The following is a 19143-nucleotide window of genomic DNA, read 5'->3' as shown; positions in this document are numbered from 1 at the left end:
ATAAAAAAAAACTTGTTATTATCCATGAATTTTATTGACATTTCTTGAAGAAATGCAGTGCAAAATTCTAAATACCAGTAAAACCATTACAAAAAATCTATATGGAATATTCCTTCATATTAATGCAGTATATTGTTCCAACTTTTACTGATGTTTTCAGAGTGTGGATGTACTTTAAGACCACTCCTCAAAATTACAACTTCCTTAGCTGACATAGAGATTCAAAAGAGTTCAGCAAAGGCCCTTTAATTTACAGATCCTTCCCGAGCAATTTCCTCAACAATGGACTCAACACTAATGATACTGTTCATGCGCTTTAACCAGAGGCATCTGAGAAATGTGTCTTCTCATTGTCAGGTGCTTTTAGGTCAGGTGGATAAATCAAGCATGGCTGTTTTTGACCGGTGCCAAATCCAGAACACAGCCTTTGTTTCAATGAAAAAGTCAGTCTGTATTTTCACTATGATGTAAATTTAGCATTGTGCATATCAAGTAGTGTTTATCATTTGATGAATTTAAGAGATAAAATAGACTTTATTGCTTTATGTGTTAAAAATAAACCTGCTCAGGTGTGGTTGATTAGGGCTAGGGCTAAACTGTACAGGAAAATGGATCTTGTGGGCCAGATTTGAGGATCCCTGCTCTAGTGAATGGGTGCCATCAGAATGAGATTTCAAACAGCTGACAAAAACATGACAATAATACACTAATAATTCACACTTCAGCCCATCAATCTGTGTATTTGTAATAAACTAATTCATCATTAAGACGTCATTAATAATGCTGTTTGTGGATATACAAGCTCTGTACCCATAGTATTGTTTACTCCGGTGAAAAAGTTGAATCAGGAGAGAAATAAGCACAGAATGAGCACTGCTTACACGTGAAAATATTCCAAAACAGTTTTAAACAGATATCTTTGAAGAATTCGATATGAGAGGGGATTCACTTTTTTCACTGGAGGTCATGTTATTACGTATTTTGGTCAGAACTGTCCATTTATCATTTAAAACACTTTAATGATGGATGAACATACAGAACATACATACAGTAAATCATGTTGTGGATTATTGTGATGTTTTAATCTGCTGTTTGGACTCTCATTCTGGCGGCACCCATTCACTGCAGCAGATCCGTTGGCGATCAAGTGAGGCTTAATTTCTCTAAATCTGTTTTGAAGAAGAAATAAACTCACGAAGTAAAATTCATATTTTGAATAGTCAAACGCTTAGTTAGTAATATATGCAAATGAACAGGAGGGATAAATGAAACAGGTGCGCTTCAAAAACTGGCACAAAATCACAAATTATAAACACTTGCAGGCAGACACGTCGTCAATACAGCGACTGGCGAAATGTATCGTTGCCGTATCCAACTGTTAAACAGGACATTGACTACCTAAACCTCTCCTACTAACTCACATCACTGAAAACCAATCCTACTCTCTACCCACCGTCTCCCCTCTCGCGACGGAACGCGACAGAGGAATGGTGGGCTGGATCACGTGATTGCCGGTGAACTTGCCACTCCAGCCCCTAAAAGAAAAGTGTAATTTGAAGAAAAGAGAACAAAGAAATCAGAGAGTATAAAATCCCTCGGCTAGTCTGCACTCGGTCAGAGTTAAAGCTCGACAGACAGGCGCGCGCTCTCTCCCCGCCTTCCCTCGCGCTCGTGAAGTGCCCCGCGCGCAGGTGGTGCGTGCGGCTCTGAATCCGATCGGGATGATGCGATCTGCACAGTTTCTCGCTGCAGTCTTATGCTGCTTAGTGTGCATTCATTCTCTGCCGGTACCGGACGGAAACGGCCACAGGTACAAACCTGCAGCGGTAAGTGCGTTTAAAAATATTGCAAGCAACTAGGAAATAACAAGAAAAGTAGTCTAAGAATAACACGAAATGGCTTCAGATCCACTAAAGTAGCCTGTTTTAGATTTGCTTTGCTAAGCAAATGCATACGCAAATAATGCAAATTAATTTTAATTGAAAGTAATTTTGCTCTATGCAAACAGTAACAAATAAGCATCTCTATTACTTTGTTAGATATGACTATAAAATATAAAAACATTAACAGGTAATGATTTCAAATTTGCATGCAACCAATACGTTCACCTGTTACACAGGTATCTACACAAGATGTGCTACTAGAAATAAACAAAACCTGTGTAGGAAGACACCAGTAGATAGCTCATTTATATTTACATACGTGAAATATGATAAGATGTGGCATCTTGTCACATTGCTATACATCTTTTTTGAAAGAGCAAAACTGATTAGTGTAGCTGGTGTTCAGTATGTTTGCATTTTAAGGGGTGGTACCTAAGGTTGGATTTTTCCAGGTATGTGTTTGGGTCAGTGAGTCATTTAAGGTGTGTAAAAAGGTAACTGCATTGCTGCCTAGTAAGTGCATGGCTGCGTTTTATGTATGATGGTGCCGAAACTGTTTCCAACAGGCTTCCGAAAACACAGTGACATACCATCTAATGGTCTAAAATAAATCCTAGTCAACTTTAACAATGGCCAAGTAAATATTTAATGCAATTTAAGTGGAATAACAGAACGAGGATAAATATAGAACATTAAAACTGACATGTATAAATTCATTTTCTCATAATTTAACCTGCCACACAAGTTTTTACTGGATTATTAAGCATACGTTATTGTTGTATTCGGAAGCAACCAAATGAAGGCATCTGCACATTGCACTCAAACACTGCATTCAAAAGCAGACCCTTTTTGAATGAATTATTGCCATGTCATATAATCCATATAGCTCAATGTCATTCTGTTGAATCCACTCGGCTCTTTATATTGAGTTGGTTTTAGAAAAAGCAAAAAATTGTGATATAGACTTTATGGTTTAAACTTCTTGCTGATGTTCGAAGAACTGAAATCTGGCTGTAAGAACTTTGTTCTGAACAAAGAAAGAGAAGGCTTGTAAGGCTTAGAGGAAGTGGACAAAGAAGAACTATACAGATGGCTGTTGTAACCCAGTTGGCAAAGATCCATGCAGAGATTTTGCCAGGGAAAATATCAGGCTAAAAACACGTATCTGTGAATAAAAGAGCTGCAATGAGTAGTTGTAACAGAGTTGAGGACAACTGAACGCTGTCTTTGTCTTTCTTAGAATGCTGAACAGACACGCAAAGCATTACCACAAAATGACAATGAAACATTGCATGCTATCAAAGCATCTGGCTATAAAGAGCAGCTTAATTTTATTGTATGTGTGCCTTGACCCAATTTGCCAATCAAACAGGAATGGCACCTGCAATCAAACCAGCTCCAGACGTGTTTAAAGACAAACTGTGTACATGCTTGAATGTAGAGAGGCAGCGCTGATGCGGAGCATGTGCTGTCAATTTGTTCTTGAATGTTGACAAAGCCGAAGCAGGAGATTATGCAGGCAGGGGCAAGTCATCTGGCACGCTGAGCAGGATAACAAACCCTCTGTTTGCTGACAGAGGGGAAAATGGAAGGATCCAGATAGCTACCACTGCATTTGTTGACCCCCCTGAGAAACGAAATGCTGATGTCCTTCTTTAAGGCATTGTTCGGGCATCACAAGATCCATGAAGACTTGCCAAAACAACTCAACATAATAACATGACTAATGTAGTCCACAGGGTTGGTCGAAATGTTCAAATTATGATCCAGCTCTATCTATCTATCTATCTATCTATCTATCTATCTATCTATCTATCTATCTATCTATCTATCTATCTATCTATCTATCTATCTATCTATCTATCTATCTATGTCTGTCTTTCTATTTAACAACTGTTCTATGCATCTAGCCATCATCTATCTATCCATCTATTGTTTTATGCATCTACCTATGCATCTGTGTATCCATCTATTTTCCATTTTATGAATCTTTCCTTCCTTCCTTCCATCCATCCATCCATCCATCCATCCATCCATCCATCCATCTACTGTTCTATCCAACCATCCATCAATTACCCATTTGTCTATTTATCCATCCTCATATGCATCTACTGTAGATCTACTTACCTATAGTTTTGTACAAAAGACCTACACTTAACCCCACCCCTAAACCTACCCTGGGTCCCTGGGTTTCAGACAAATTGTACAAAATCGTACGAGTGAGGTTATACGAATTCATATGAATTAGCCACCTCATAAATACCTATGAATTGGTCATGAGACTGTGTTTAACTGTCTATTTATTTACCCTTCTATGTGTGTATCTATCCATCTGTCTAGTACAGTTCTATGCATTCATCTGTCCATCCGCCTGTCTTTGAATTTCGGTAGGTTTTTAATTGCACCTAGTTTGTTCATATTCAGAAAAACAATTGCAATGTAAAAGTTTTTCTTTCAGTTCATTTCTGAATCATGCACAAATCTAAGCCACCATGCAGCATAAATTTAAGGAGGAGGAAAGGAACGGATTTTCTTACCCATTCTAGGCACCCTTGTTAATCAGCACCAATTATTCAGTTTGGGTTATCCTTATGACCCAGTCTAAACATATAAAAAAAAAAAAGGACACAAAAGCTTAGAGAGGATAGAGCATATAAGGTCAGGGTCAGTTGCAACGCACCACCTGTGGAGCCTTTGGTTTAGATTTCTTGCCTTTAGGCACAAAGGAGAAATGACTGACACCAGAAACCCTGACGTACCTGGTTCTGATTCAAACCATCGTTTTTCCTGTCACCTGACCTTTAGATCTAGAACCTCTCGACAGCTGTTTCCTATCTCTAAGTAAATTAGGAGGCAAAAGAACTTGCTCTTGTACCTTTATTTCAAGTTTCATTGTTGTTCCTGGCAATGCATCAGACATTTCAGTGCAGTTGTCTTCCATAGTAATATTGCCTAGATGTCACCTCTTTCGCTTCAGGTGGAACAAGTGGAAACTATTTGAAGAGTGGTATTTCGCCTCCCTAGGCTTAGAGACACTAATGCTCTACCTTAGATGCACTACTCTCTTTCTGCATGAACATCTTCAATCAACATCATTTTTCCACTAAACAGTCTTCCTTTTCAGCGTAATCACTTGTGTATACAACCCCATAGCATGCAGACCTCTGGAGGGTTTTGCGGGTAAATATTTACCCTAGTCCGATTTCCTCTGGCATGCTCATTCATTATCTCTAGTTGTGGCCTACTTTAATGTGCCAGAAAATGTCTATGTAACAGACTGGAATTTCTTGTTTGTCATTTTTCTCTTGACAAAGGCATGCCTCAGACAGACAATAAGACCAATGCAGCCAGGATGTTAGGATCAGGGCTGCTCTGAAAATAAAACGGCAAGCCAAAAAAGCAGGATGGTAGGAAGTGCTCTTGGCTGTATTATTTCTATGGATTGCTGAGTCAGTAGTAAACAGTCATCCAAATGTAGAAAGTCATTTTGGGGCGTATTTTGGAAATGCGTGATGCTCTGCTCTTGATGCCGGCTGGGCTGATGAGTGTAAGGGATCTGTCAGGAGTTGCTGACATCATCCGGATGCCCAAAAGAGAAAGATTTGGCTGCCAACAAAGAGGTTATCCTCAGAAACCCTATAGAGATGGCCTGATGCCAGGCACTCCAATTCTCTCCAAACTTCCTTCTTGCACTGACTTGTCAGTTCTTTTCTTCTGGATTTCCCCCAAAGGCTTCTCGCTGGCTCTGGGTCTCTTTGTTTTATTTCAGCATAACATACCGCATCACGTTAGAGTTTTTACCCACTGACCTATTGACCTGAAGATGCACATGCTGTGAAAATAGAAGTTTGTTTATGGTGTTTCTTCCATTTCAGTTTGTTCCTATTCTATGTCCAATTGTTGGCTATTTGATATTACTCATTATTAATTAATAATGTTCATAATAATAGTTCTTCTGTATTGTTTAGAACATAGCTTATCTTCCCGTAGGCGCAAATGCCTGATGTTTGAATGTGTAAAGGTGTGACTGCTGTTTAAAGGTAAAATAATTCTCAGTTGTTTTTGATTGTCAGCTGATGAGAGGCATATATCTGTCAGGAAGGTATCATAAAAACGTCAGACATTTGCACAACATGATGAGGCTTGGGAAGAGAGACCTTAGTTTTATATGGAACATGTGTGACTACAGTGGTAATTTCGAAGACGTTTCAGTGGGTTTCTGAACGGACTCCCATTTTCACATGTTTCACTACATGCAGGTGGATGCTGTAAAATACGCCCAGGCTTCAGGAATGTCTGGTTAAGAAAAAGTTCTTTGATTTGGGTTTTTGTTAAAGTGAGATGTGTGCCTGAATGTTGTGATAATAATACTACAAGCAAAGACTACTCAGCGTAGTCCCTCAATAGTGCAGTCACACTGATCATTTTTAATTAGTCTTGAAGGAACAGTTCACCCAATATTAATTCGCCAATTAAAACTCTCCTTTAGTGTCCTATGAAAATACCTGACTAATTGATCTGAATAATAGATTTCTTTTCGGGCAGGTTTCAGCTTTTAGAGCTGCCATAATTATGGAGCCACGTCTAATTGTAGAATAATAGTTGGGTTGCTTGTGGAGAAATTAATGATGTTTTGGCTTTCTTTTGAGACTTGGCTTTGACTCTGCATGCTTATAGCAGTTTCATCTGCTAATATGTACAGCAACCTGAGCCGTCTTGTTTGCGGTTAGCACCTCCATCTCTTATAAAATACTGACAGCAATATTATGAAAAGTGGTTACAAAAGTGGGTCATATGAGTTCATATTATTTCTATGATTTCTAATGTAGACTTTTTAAGTAAATTTTTTATGTACACATTTTTTGGTGCCAAGATTCGGGGTCAGTAAGTTCTTTTTTTTAAGACATTAAATTTATTAAAAGTGTTAGCTTATAATGCTAATGAACTCGTTCAACTTTCAATTCATCAAAGAATTATGAGAAAAAGGTCACATTTTCTATTAAAATATTAAGTAGTACAACTGTTTTAATAAGATAGAATTATTCCTTAAGTGTCAAATTAGCTTGGTTTCTGAAGGACTGGAGTAAATTCAGCTTTTCCATTGCATATTAATTTAGAAAAAATATTTTTAAATTATGTGTGCGTTATACAGAATTGATCTATTAAAAGGGGGCAAAAACGATGGCTGTCTACTGAGTATGAAATGTGAATATATGTGTTTACTTTGGCCCAAGGGGTCTGTTTTGTTGATTTAGGCTTTAACCTTTAACCCTTGACTCCCGCTGAACCTGAGACACCCGGGTGTTTTTCTTCCACCTCCGTCGCTCTAAGTAGACTCGAGGCCAGTTTGTCATCGCTGAGAGGTTCCACCGCTCTACAATAAACAATCTTGACGATCTTGACTGTTGCACAAAAAACTTGCCTGTCTCCAGGTTGTTTAGAGACTGCTTAAATTACACGCTTTCAACATGTATGACCATTTAATGGTGGTTCAGCCCATGGAAAGTCCATGCGCACTCAGCAGATTTGAGAGAAACAAACTGAGAGTAGATAAAGAGCAGTGAATTCTTCACTTCTATCTGTGGAATTTGTTCGGTTCCTCATTGCCGGGGGTGTGGGGTCATGTTTTAGCAACGCTATCAAGTTCACATGTGGATTTTTACTAAGGTACTACGTCTCGACTTGCCCACAAAAATTTGGTTGTTTTTCCTTTTATTTGTTAAAATTTGTCTTAAGTTACACTGTCTTCTAACCAGATGCTACGCAACAAGTTTCCAGCAATGAGCACTTTGCATGTTCACATCGAATATGAAACTGTTATTGGTCCCACTTTGTTTTAAGGTCCAATTCTTGCTATTAACAAATGAGTAACTCTTTCTTTTGACTAGGTATTGGATAGGATTAGGCAGGTGGAATACGGTCATGAATGTATGTTTTTTAAGTACTAATAAACAGCCAATATATTTATGCATGTTATATGCAGGCATGCTAATAAGCATCTAGTTAATTTGTGTTAAGCCCTGTTCAAACCAAGAACGAGAGCTATTAAGATAATTATAAAGATAACAATATTAGCATCCACACCAGCAAACAATAGTCTGTTTAAAGCCCCCTTCACACCAAGCACAAAACCAATAAAAATATTTATTTTCCAGCCGATGAACGACAGAAACATTGACAACCAACCAGAATCAATCCTAATCCCCAATTATGAGCATGAGAATTTAAAGTGGTAGATAAACAGGCGATATTGTTTGCCGGTGTGAACGTTAATATTGTTATCTCTTAATAGCTAAAAGCTTAAAAGCTCATTATAGCAGGATGGATTCTGATTGGCTGTCAGTGTTTATATCGTCCATCAGCTGGAAAATGATTCCAACAATATCGATTGGCTATTCTTTAATACAGAGAACGATTTCTTTATCAAAACTATGTTTTTTGTTATCTATATAGTTATCACGCTTGGTGTTTTAAACCAATGAGATCGACAAAATTTCCTGTCATGCCTCGCTGTTTTGCTACTCATTTTTGAGCACCGAACACTAAGCATGATATCTATAGAGATTTAGTTCTAAAATTGTTCTAATCATTTTCAGAATTATTTTTTTTATCTAGCTGATGAACGCTAAAAACATTGACAGCCAATCAGAATCCATCCGGCTATCACTAGCTGGATAATTTTAAGTGGCATACGCACACGCTCTTAAACGGACTATATTGTTCACTGGTGTGGATACTAATATCGTTATATTTATAGTTATTGTTCTTTGAACCAGGGTTTTTAAGCCACTCGCTTTATTTACACAAGATATATTATATTTCGGGCCTGCTTTCAATGATAAAGTAACATTAACGTTTAAACAAGAGACTTTTTTTCAGACTTCCTGCTTTATATTTATAAATGTTTTATGGTTTGCCTAAATATAGTTTGTACTTAAATTACAGCTTTTAAAAGACTCCCTATGGCTACGAGAGGAGGCAGGATTTTTAAAAGCATTTAAAAGAAATAGTTCACCCTATACCACCCCTGGCCTCTTAACCAAGCACAAATTAGAGAGAAAGAAGGAGGTGTAGAGAAGGAAAAAGAGTGAGAAGGAGGCTTCTGCACCCGCACAGCTGGAGTAAAGAACTGCGACGAGGAAGGAGAAATTGGGGGCAATCTAACTTTCCCCTCCAGGCAGCTAACCTTCCAGCCCATTAATAGAACCATTTCCTTGAAATTTGGGTGAGGAAATTGACTGTGATAATGCTTCTTGCAAATTATCAGTGACGTAAGACCAACTGTTGCACAACTCTAATTTTGCTCCCAATTTAGACAGCAAGGCTTTATTTGCACCATCACTTTACAGTTTATCCAGAACAGCAGCCATTTACCAATGCCCTAGAAATTACATCGAATCCAGTGTTATATTAGTACCATTCATACTGTTTATTAATATTCAAGCTTTTACTTTTACATTTGATTGGCAGTTTTTTGGTGTGTTGGCAGGACTGGACTCAAAAGACACATCACCATGGCCTGAAGAAGAGGGGCCGACTTCATCACATTCAGGACACCCTGAGTGAAGACTCTGGCAATAAAAGAGTACATCCACACTCGACTCTTCCCAATAATGACACTGAGTTCTGGAACAGACCTCGCTGTGGAGTCCCAGACTACCCCTCACAGAAGGAAGGGAGCGTCCTTAATTACTCAACCCTCAAAGGAAGTTTGCTTGGGGGCCGTCATCGCCGAAAACGCTTTGATTTGTTCGGAGGACGCTGGGACAAACCAGACCTCACATACAAGTAAGACTTGCGCGGATGGCGGTTGCGGTTGTATCTGGTTGCTGTGTCTACACTTAATGATATGATAGACATAAAATGAATTAAACATTAAAGCGTAAATGTGAGAAAATAACTTTGATGCATTGCCAAAGTACTATTTTGAGCCTTACACAACAAAGACCACACTGTGACAAATAATACAGCTTATTTTTGGTATCCTAGCTGCCAGTCAACACACATTTGACTGAATCTATACATTAACGTTTTTTTCTTATTACAGAGTGTGTTTAAATTAAACATTTGGAGTTCTTCTTCCTCCTTTTACTACAGACATAAACCCAAGCCCACAAAGGAAATACTCATTTCTAATGTTTCTCTCTTTATCATCTCACATTTCTGTTATCGGTTCTAAAAAAAGACCACACACTCTTTCCACCATTACACCCACTTAATTAGAAGCAATAAACTGTCTCAGACCCGGGACTGCATGGCTCCAGAACACAGCAAGAAATATGTATCAAGCCCCCTTTGATTTAAAACAGTAAATCATTTTCTTAAACACACACACAGTTGTTACTTGAATTTAATGGGATAGGGATAGTTTAAAGGGATAGCTCATTCAATAGGAATATTATTCCACCATATACCTACCCTTATCACTCCAAACCTGTACAACTGTCCTTCCTCTACAGAAAATAGCACTCCCAAAACTGTTTCTACTTAGACTCATTGACTCAAAATATCCTCTTTTTTGTTACACAGTTTGGAAAGACATGAAGGTGAATACATGATGAGAGAATTTTCATTTTGAGTGAAATATCACTTTAAGAAGCCTTTAAAATGTATTTGTCTGGTCACCACTTCATGTTTTGACTTATTTGCCTCATATATCTTTGTCAAAAATGGTTTCCACCGGACATCTCTCTGTAATCTAAAGTCAGTGGGGTCATGACCCGACCAGGAGAAGATGTTACATTTCAGAGCATTCATGTGCATTATAGGATCGGGGCCCAAATGGTTCTAGTTTTCTCTTCGGTGCTCAGTGGGGGGTGAGATGAGGATCCAGACAAAGAAAACCTGTGGTACAACCACTGATTAAAACTGTCCCTTGATTTATGGCCCTTCCCATAAAACATCACAGCCTATAAATCTCCCATGGCTCTCCATCTGAATCAAGTCACACTGTTGGGCATGCAGACTAGAAATCGAAACGGAAAAAAAATTTTCTTTACAAAATCATGGATCCAAACTCTTCATATCCCTATAAATTTGTAATGAAAAATGTCATAAAATTTTGATGTAAGCCAAATGTAGCCTGCTTTTCCTTTTCTGACTAGCATATTATCGGCAGGGCTCTTTATTCACCATTAATGATTCCTTTAAAAAACTAAACAAAACTGAATTTGTTGTACAATTTGTATACTAAGTGCTGCCTCATCAGAATCTGATGTTAAGACAGCAACGCTTGCAGATATTTTATCCCAAGCAAAACCCAGTCAGCAGCATTCTAATGCCGTGCCACTATGAGCTGTCGTGACTCACGTCTCCGAAGGTTGTTTATGGGCTATAGCACCTCGCTGTCCTCTGTAATTTGTCCCCTCACTTAATGATGGACTGTACACGTGCAAACTGAGCTCAACCCCCCCCAATTCCTACCCCCACCATGCTGTCAATTCAGTTACTTTTAAGGTCCCATGTCATACACCTTTTATTTTAAGTATTGATATCCTTAAGAATGTATATTTGTGGTATAAGTAACGAAAACCATCTCAATATGTTTTTACAGCTCCTTTCACAGAAGCTCTGCCAAAATACTTTTCATGAGCCTCTCCTCTGATTGGACTGTTTTTCTGAGTGATGCACGACCAGGCCAATCAAAAGTAATTATGTCACAGCGGTAGCTGGATGCAAACAAAGGGAAGACTTAGGCGGTCCTTTCAAAACAAAGCAGATTCGGCAACATAAGGAGCTTAAAATATCATCTTCTTGTGATGTTGGATGCCAGAATCGATGTGATACAGCCTCAAATTAGAAATATGATCAAGGATTAAGGTAATATTGCATGTTTAAAGTCATTCAGTATAATGAATGACACCTGTGCACTATTTTTGGCCATTAAAGTCACTATAGGACTATTGGTTTTCACTTACAGCTGAAAAGTTGCTACAAACCCAAAGATGCCTTTTCTTGTTCCCTGAGAGTCCCCAGGCCCCAGTTTGAAGATAAAAAGTAACTAAAACCTCTTTGGGGTCGCTGTATTGGCACTTTAAAGTGACTAATCTAAACCTAATTAACGTTTTATCTATTCTTTTGTGGTAGCAGCAATAGTCCTAGATCAGCAAACAGGGAGGAATTCTCTGATTGTGTCAGCGAATAAGCCACAGACAACCACACTGGGCTCTCTCCTGCTGTCACAGCTCCTGTCTGGGCTTGCAGACTGCAGAGGCCTCACAGTCTGAGACAGTCTGTGGCTCCAACACGGAGCCCCAGAGCGATCCCTGTCCCACAGAGCTAATAATGACCAAAGCATGAAGGTGTCCAAGCATGAAAACAACACAGAGCAGAGGTGCCAGTCACTATAGCTGCAGGTCAAGAGCTAAACAATACTTCAGATGTGGTGCTTGAAGACATTTTATTATTCCTTTTTATGAAATGCTCTAAAAGGAAGCTTTGTGGAACATGATACAGATTTGTGGTCCACCGGCTTAAATGTGCTCAGTGGGGATTCTGCTCGTGAAAATAAGCATGCATGCCTTCATCACTCAGCAAGCTTTATAACGTAGCTCGTCTTTGATCTGAGAGAAGTTAAAACCTGCGGGCTCATTCTATGAGAGATGAAAGTAGCATTTTAATTTATAAACAGCATTCAAAATGGGTAAACTGCTGGTTTAGAATAGAAAAAAGCAGTTTTTTGGGAGGAAGCAGCGGTGGTGTGATAGTAAACTCTGGACCAAAAAAGTTCAAGATAAATGCAGCCTAAAAAAGAATGCTATGTAAGCAGTAGCGCGTACAAAATCTTTTTCAGTTCAGCTATAATTCACACAAAACCAGATATTTTGAATAACTATTGACTTGCATCGTGTTTTTGGAAGTCAATGATAGCGTAAACTGTTCATTTAACGAAATCTCTGAAACTATTTTGTTGGGTTTCACGCAGGAATAGAAGTCATACAGGTTTGGAACAACACGAGGGCGAGGAAATGAACGTTTATTTTTGGTTAGACTATCTCTTTAAAGCCTCTAAAATTGTCAGTAATGCAGTATGTTGTGAATGTAAGGCTTATATGCATTAAAGGAACCCGGATAGGGGTACCATCACTTTCACAATATCAAGTATCACATGTGTTCTGTTATTATGGTCAGAGAGCGTAGTAATATTAGGCACCGTGTCTAATCCATTCAGACTGAGCTTGCCTTTCACAACAGCCAGATTCTAATCCATTCTCTTCACTACCAAGAAGGGTAGCAAACATGTTCAAATAAAGGGACTTATTAGGGTAATGCACCGGAGACCAAATAAAAATCACACGGGTGGTCTGTAATGAGCGTTTATGAGTGTTTGCGCTCGTGTTACAGGATCATGCGGACGCCTTGGCAGATGAGTTTAGAGAAAGTCAGACAAGTGCTGAGAGAGGCACTGCGGGTCTGGAGTGATGTCACCCCTCTCACCTTTACTGAGGTCACCAATGGCCGGGCGGATATCATGATTGACTTTAACAGGTAAAATACAAACAAAACTGTTTGGTGTGTCTGATATTTTTTTAAAGGGGTTTCTTTGAGCAAGAGGTCATATATGACCATTTTTCACCCTGTTTCATCCACGCTTTTTTTTGTTTAAGGAATATATAAATGCGTTTTGTTTGTGATTTGGCTTATAATGTTGCGTATGTTGCGTATGAGAATAATTTAAATAATAAGTACAGTAATTTTAATAATAGGGATCCTTTTTGGATTAGGAGGAAAAAGACTGATTACAGTGTTATGTTTTATAGTAAATGAAAGCTTTGTCCTCTGTTCGTAATCATTTTTGTATTATATTTAGTACACTTTGACTGGTCTTTTATATTGTGCATATCATCTATGAATACTGTTTCTCTGGCGTCTTATTTGACAGAGCTTGTAACACCATATTGTCAGTTCAGAGATGTGTGTTCATTGACACAAAGAGGAAAAGTTTCCACTTGACTAGTCAAACACAGACGCTTTTCATCTCCTCTAGAAGCTGGAGATTAGAGAGGGTGTCGCTTTAGGATTATAGGTCGAAAATTTACACTGCACGTCCATTCATGCACGTGTTACGTCTGAAATTCCCATAGTAAGAAAAGTCACACCTGCATGGTTTAGTTCCACATATAGACATGCAACACTGTGGCACAAAATCCCTTTCTTTTTGTAAAAATAACCATAACACTGTTGAACATGTGACACATGCTATCATTTTGCACATTGTATGTGGCGAAAACTTTAGTGTATGTTTTGTGTATTTTTCTAATAAGACAGTTTTTATTTGTAATTTCTAACTTTAAGGGATAAATGTAATTTTATTGTGGCGTTCCCATCATTGTATTTTCCGTTTTACTACTAGTTATAAAGTGGAATAAGACATGAATGGAAATCAGAAGGTACCGTATGTTGAAAGATACAGTACAACAAATGTCGGAAAATTGGTTCAAATGTTTAGAGACCATTTTCTAAAAAACATAATCGGAGAAAAGTGCTTGATTTACAGTATAACACCAGACCCATATTAATGTCATGTCTCTTTCAACAGGAAATCTTACTCAAACCAGTGACCTTTTTTCTGTTTAAAAAAATTAAAGTCCCTCTAAAAACTTGGCTTCCTGTTAAAGCGCTTAATGTACAGTTTTTATGCTTCTGAGATACGCACGTATGAAGCTCTAATGAGGGATACCACTTTTCTTCAAAGCAGAGGGAAATATCTAGATCCATCTGGCATAAAGCGAAACATCTGGAGGTCTGTTCAGTGAAGTTTGGGACTCTATGCATGCCAGTTTCATTTGTTCTGACTCAATCCAAGATTTCATCAATGGGATAGCAGCGGACCGGACATTTCTGGGTTCGATTTAACCAGAACAGTGGTCTTCGTTGACCTTTCAGGTCTGCCAGGTTTAAAGATATACTATCCTGCAGGGCGTAATTCAACCTCTCAGCATTTCACGATGGAAAAATGTAGGATTTGGTTTATTCAGTGCCATTCAGCCAGGGTGGTATTTGGCATTCCATTAAAGACAAGGGAATCAGGAACGTTACTGAGGTGTGACAGTTACAGTAGACTAGAATGCGGTGCAGCAATGTGTCTGTTCAGGTCCTTATTCTCACCCTCGTTTAATCATACTTTGTAATGAAGAGTGCTTATAAAATTCTTTCAGCGATCAGTTTATCAGGCATGTTGATGAAACGAGAGAACGGGAATCATTGGTTTTGTGTTGTCATCTGAGAGACTGTGTTTCACATTCAGGTACTGGCATGGAGACAATCTTCCTTTTGACGGCCCAGGAGGAATTCTGGCTCATGCCTTCTTTCCCCGAACTTACAGAGAGGGAGACATTCACTTTGACTACGATGAGACTTGGACAGTGGGGAACAGTATGGGTGAGTGAGTGGGGTTCTGGACTTAGCTACAATAGCTACAATTAGTTTTTTTGAACTGAATTTTAAGTTTACATCTCAGTTTTTTTCAGAATTGCCAGTTTATATCTTGCAAGTAATTGAGAGTTTGCAACTCAAAATTCAGCTTTTTTTTACATTACACAATTTCGACACAGAATACAAAAATAAAAACATTGTATCACACAGTTCTGATTTTTATCTCAAAAATTGCTATAACGGTATAACGGTGTAATTTGCTTTCAGTTTGAATCAAATTTAGTTAATCTAGTTCTTATAAATAAGCCATATCACACAACAAGAGCACTATTGTTCCAAATATGCTTAAATTCACACACAACTGCAATGAATACATAATATTGCTTTGTATGAGTGTTCATCAAATGTCTGAACTTTATTTTAATATAATATTATTTAGCATTTTAAATATTGCATGTTATTTTGTCCGTTTTGTTGTGCTGACTATCTCCAAGCAACATGTGATGTATTGTCCCTGAGTGAATCAGTTTTTTTATATATATATATATATATAATTTGTTTAAATGATTCAAAACTCATAAAGTCAGTCACTTGTTTTATATTTGAATAAATCAGTGTATTTAATAAATCATTTGAGAGAATTGTTCAAGGATAAAGCCAGACACCTGTCGGTTGCATCACTCAACGATTCACTCATAAAATGCTTGTCTTTTGCTACTGTTGCAACTTTGCAACCTGCAGAAAAAAAAAAAATATTCAAAAAGTTTTATTACGTACAAATAGATTTCCTCATGAATATATGATGCATGGATTGCATACCATACTATTAGGTTTTCTAAGTAATTTGAACTTTTTACCCTTTTTTAATCCTGCTAGGTACTGACCTCCTCCAGGTGGCTGCTCATGAGATCGGTCATGTTTTAGGATTGCAGCACTCCATGGCACCAGGCGCAGTGATGTCACCTTTCTACACTTTCTCCTACCCTCTCAAACTGAGTGAAGATGATAAGCGAGGTATACAGTCTTTGTATGGATCCAGAAATACAGATGATAAAGTAAAGACGGAAGAGAGGACTCGCAAAGTCACAGAAACTAATGAGATTGAAAGCACAGTGGTGAGTTACATGCCTGATCGTATCTGATCTTGGGAATGCGATTCTTCTTTATGCTTCTCGTTCTCTTTTTTCTCTTTATGTCCTGCTGTTTCAGCCTGATGCTTGCCAAACTGATTTCGATGCTGTATCTATGATCCGAGGCGAGCTGTTTTTCTTTAAGTCGGGTTATGTCTGGCGGATCCGTGATGGTAAACTCCAGACTGGATATCCTGCATTGGCGTCCAGGCACTGGAGAGGAATCCCAGGTGACATTGATGCTGCCTTTGAGGACAAATCTGGAAATATCTGGTTCTTCCAAGGTAAACTGTCTCTCTCTCTCACACACACACACACAGTATATAAAACAAAATATATATTAATAAAACATCTGTATATATGGCATATATTTATCACCCAGAGTCTTTTGGTGGTCTAATTATCCAGTAACCTGAGCAGCCTTCAACTCGAAAATTCATGCACCTCTTTCACCCATCTCTCTTTAGGCCAGAGTTACTGGGTTTTTGATGCAGAGAGGCAGATCACAGGGCCGGACTCTGTACGACGACTAGGTCTAACAGTGACTGACATTCAGGCCGCCCTCATGTGGGGAGAAGACAAGGCCCAGAAGATCTACTTCTTCAAAAAGGGAAGCTACTGGCGATTCAACCTGAAGGAAAACCGCGTAGACTCAGTCCACCCTCGCAGCATGAGAGACTGGAGGGGCATACCGGATGACATCGACGCTGCTTTCCAGGACCGATTCGGTACATTCTCACTGTTTCTTGCATGCTTTTGAGTCTAAGGACGGAGGGAATTCAAGAAGTCATTGAATGTTTCTTTGTTCGTTATTACTCCACAGGCTTCGCCCACTTCTTGAGAGGGAAGCAGTACTGGAAGTTCGACCCAGTAGAAGTGAGGGTGCTGGAGGGATACCCACGATATATTGGCATGGATTTCTTTGATTGTTCAGCAGCCATGTATCGATGAATCTCGGGTACAACTAGACGGAATTTATCCCAAATGTATTGCTGATCTTTGTCACGCAACCTAATGCAACAGGCAGTTTTCACCATGTTTAAATCTGAACCAATCTAGGTCTAGTATTTTTATTTATATCACGCAAAGTGTCAGATGTACAGTTTCTAAATCTCGCCACTGGATCAAACAATTTTTTGGTGGATTCAAGCAGACACTGTTTATCTACTCAAGATGCTACATCTGCGCCAATTAACCATATCGCAGGATCTTCTCATCTGCAAAACAATGACTCTCATTTCTCAGGAAAAGCAGGATATTCTGGCCTTGAAATATTTTTCGTATATATTTTGTGTACTTGGTTATTTATTGTTTGTATATTTTTGGCAGTATTGATAGTGTTAGGAAAGCATAATGGCCTTTTTTATACCATATTGTGCAATTAATGATGTGCCGTTGATTACCATTTTTTTGTCCTTAGAAACAAGCAAGAATTGCATTAAACATAATGCACTTACAGTGGAGATCTCTAAGGCAAGTAATTTAAATCAGAACCTGAAGCGCATACTAATAACTTTTAGTACAAATGTAGGTGACAAAAACTTGAGGTAAACATGTACATCATTTATTAAAGCATCCTAAAAAAACAATAATTTAGTTCTCAGAGCAATGATTTTTTACTGAACGTTTTAGAGATAGCTGAACATTTTATACTGTGTTTGAATCTTTGAAGGGTCTGAATTTTAAAGCGTAGAACCATGATGCTGTACTTTCAGCATTTAGGGACTTTTCTTTCATTTTTTTAAAATGAGAAATGGCAATATGGCGTGACACAAGTGACCTTTGGGAGTAGCTGTTAATGTGAACGTCCGTTTAGGCTTAACTTAAGTCCGTCAGAGACTTATGAAGACCTGTTTTTCAATAGTGATAATGTATATTTTACAGTGCAGGTCACTGATGCTGTTCACGTGTATCTAATGAAATGTTTTGCATAGTGTGGCTACTGAGGAATATAATCCTTATAGCATGATAATGATGGCTTTTGATCGAGGGAAACTGTACACTTCTCATTCTCTGTTATTATGTTTGTCATGTAATCGATTCGTTCTGTTGTTATTATGTTATTTGCTGTGTAAATATTTTGTAAAAAGAATTGTATTATATTTTCAGCTCCAATAAAAAACCTCTCTTTGTTTATTGTACTCTGCGTTATCTGTAGTCTATTCAGAAAATGCTGACAAGAGGTTTAGTTTATATGAATAATAGATAATAATATATATATATATATATATATATATATATATATATATATATATATATATGTGTGTGTGCTGTTCATTTATTCTGCATATATAAATTTAATATATAAAAACATATATTTCAGAAATGTTTTTATATTTATAATAAAAATTATATTCATATTTTCCAAATATATTTTGTGTGTATTTATAACTATATATACATAATAAACATTCATAGAATGCATATATTATGCAAGCAAAAACTAAAATTTGTATGTGATTAATCACAATTACTTGTTTAACAGCACTAATAAAAATGACTGCAATTCCGCATAATTGACAGTAAAATTGTAATTTTGTTTATGTGTGGAAAAAAAAGTCTAAATGTTATTTACGTTTCTTCAGAATGCAAAAAAAGCTAGTAAATTAGACTTAAAATACAACGGAATTGATAATTGTATTTAAACATATTTGAATGTCCTTTTCATATTATTGGATTTATAATGATTACACGAGACGGAGATGAAATGAAAAGGGCCAAACATGCTGACGGCTGAAGAAGCGCTCTCATATTAG

The 19143-nt window shown here is 37.8% G+C and overlaps 1 protein-coding gene across 1 annotated transcript; it reads left to right on the top strand.

Moving 5' to 3' along the window:
• The first annotated feature begins 1526 nt into the window (after positions 1-1526).
• Positions 1527-18528, top strand: mmp11b (matrix metallopeptidase 11b). The gene is made up of 8 exons (XM_043220804.1): positions 1527-1826; positions 9373-9671; positions 13227-13370; positions 15130-15263; positions 16134-16372; positions 16467-16671; positions 16855-17115; positions 17211-18528. Exons 1-8 carry the CDS (start codon positions 1722-1724, stop codon positions 17336-17338), a joined length of 1515 nt encoding a protein of 504 aa, XP_043076739.1. The 5' UTR covers positions 1527-1721; the 3' UTR covers positions 17339-18528.
• Positions 18529-19143: the final 615 nt, after the last annotated feature.

The sequence above is a fragment of the Puntigrus tetrazona genome, chromosome 21, assembly GCF_018831695.1.
Source record: "Puntigrus tetrazona isolate hp1 chromosome 21, ASM1883169v1, whole genome shotgun sequence".
Classification (NCBI taxonomy): domain Eukaryota; kingdom Metazoa; phylum Chordata; class Actinopteri; order Cypriniformes; family Cyprinidae; genus Puntigrus; species Puntigrus tetrazona.
This window is presented reverse-complemented; position numbering and strand designations above follow the sequence as displayed.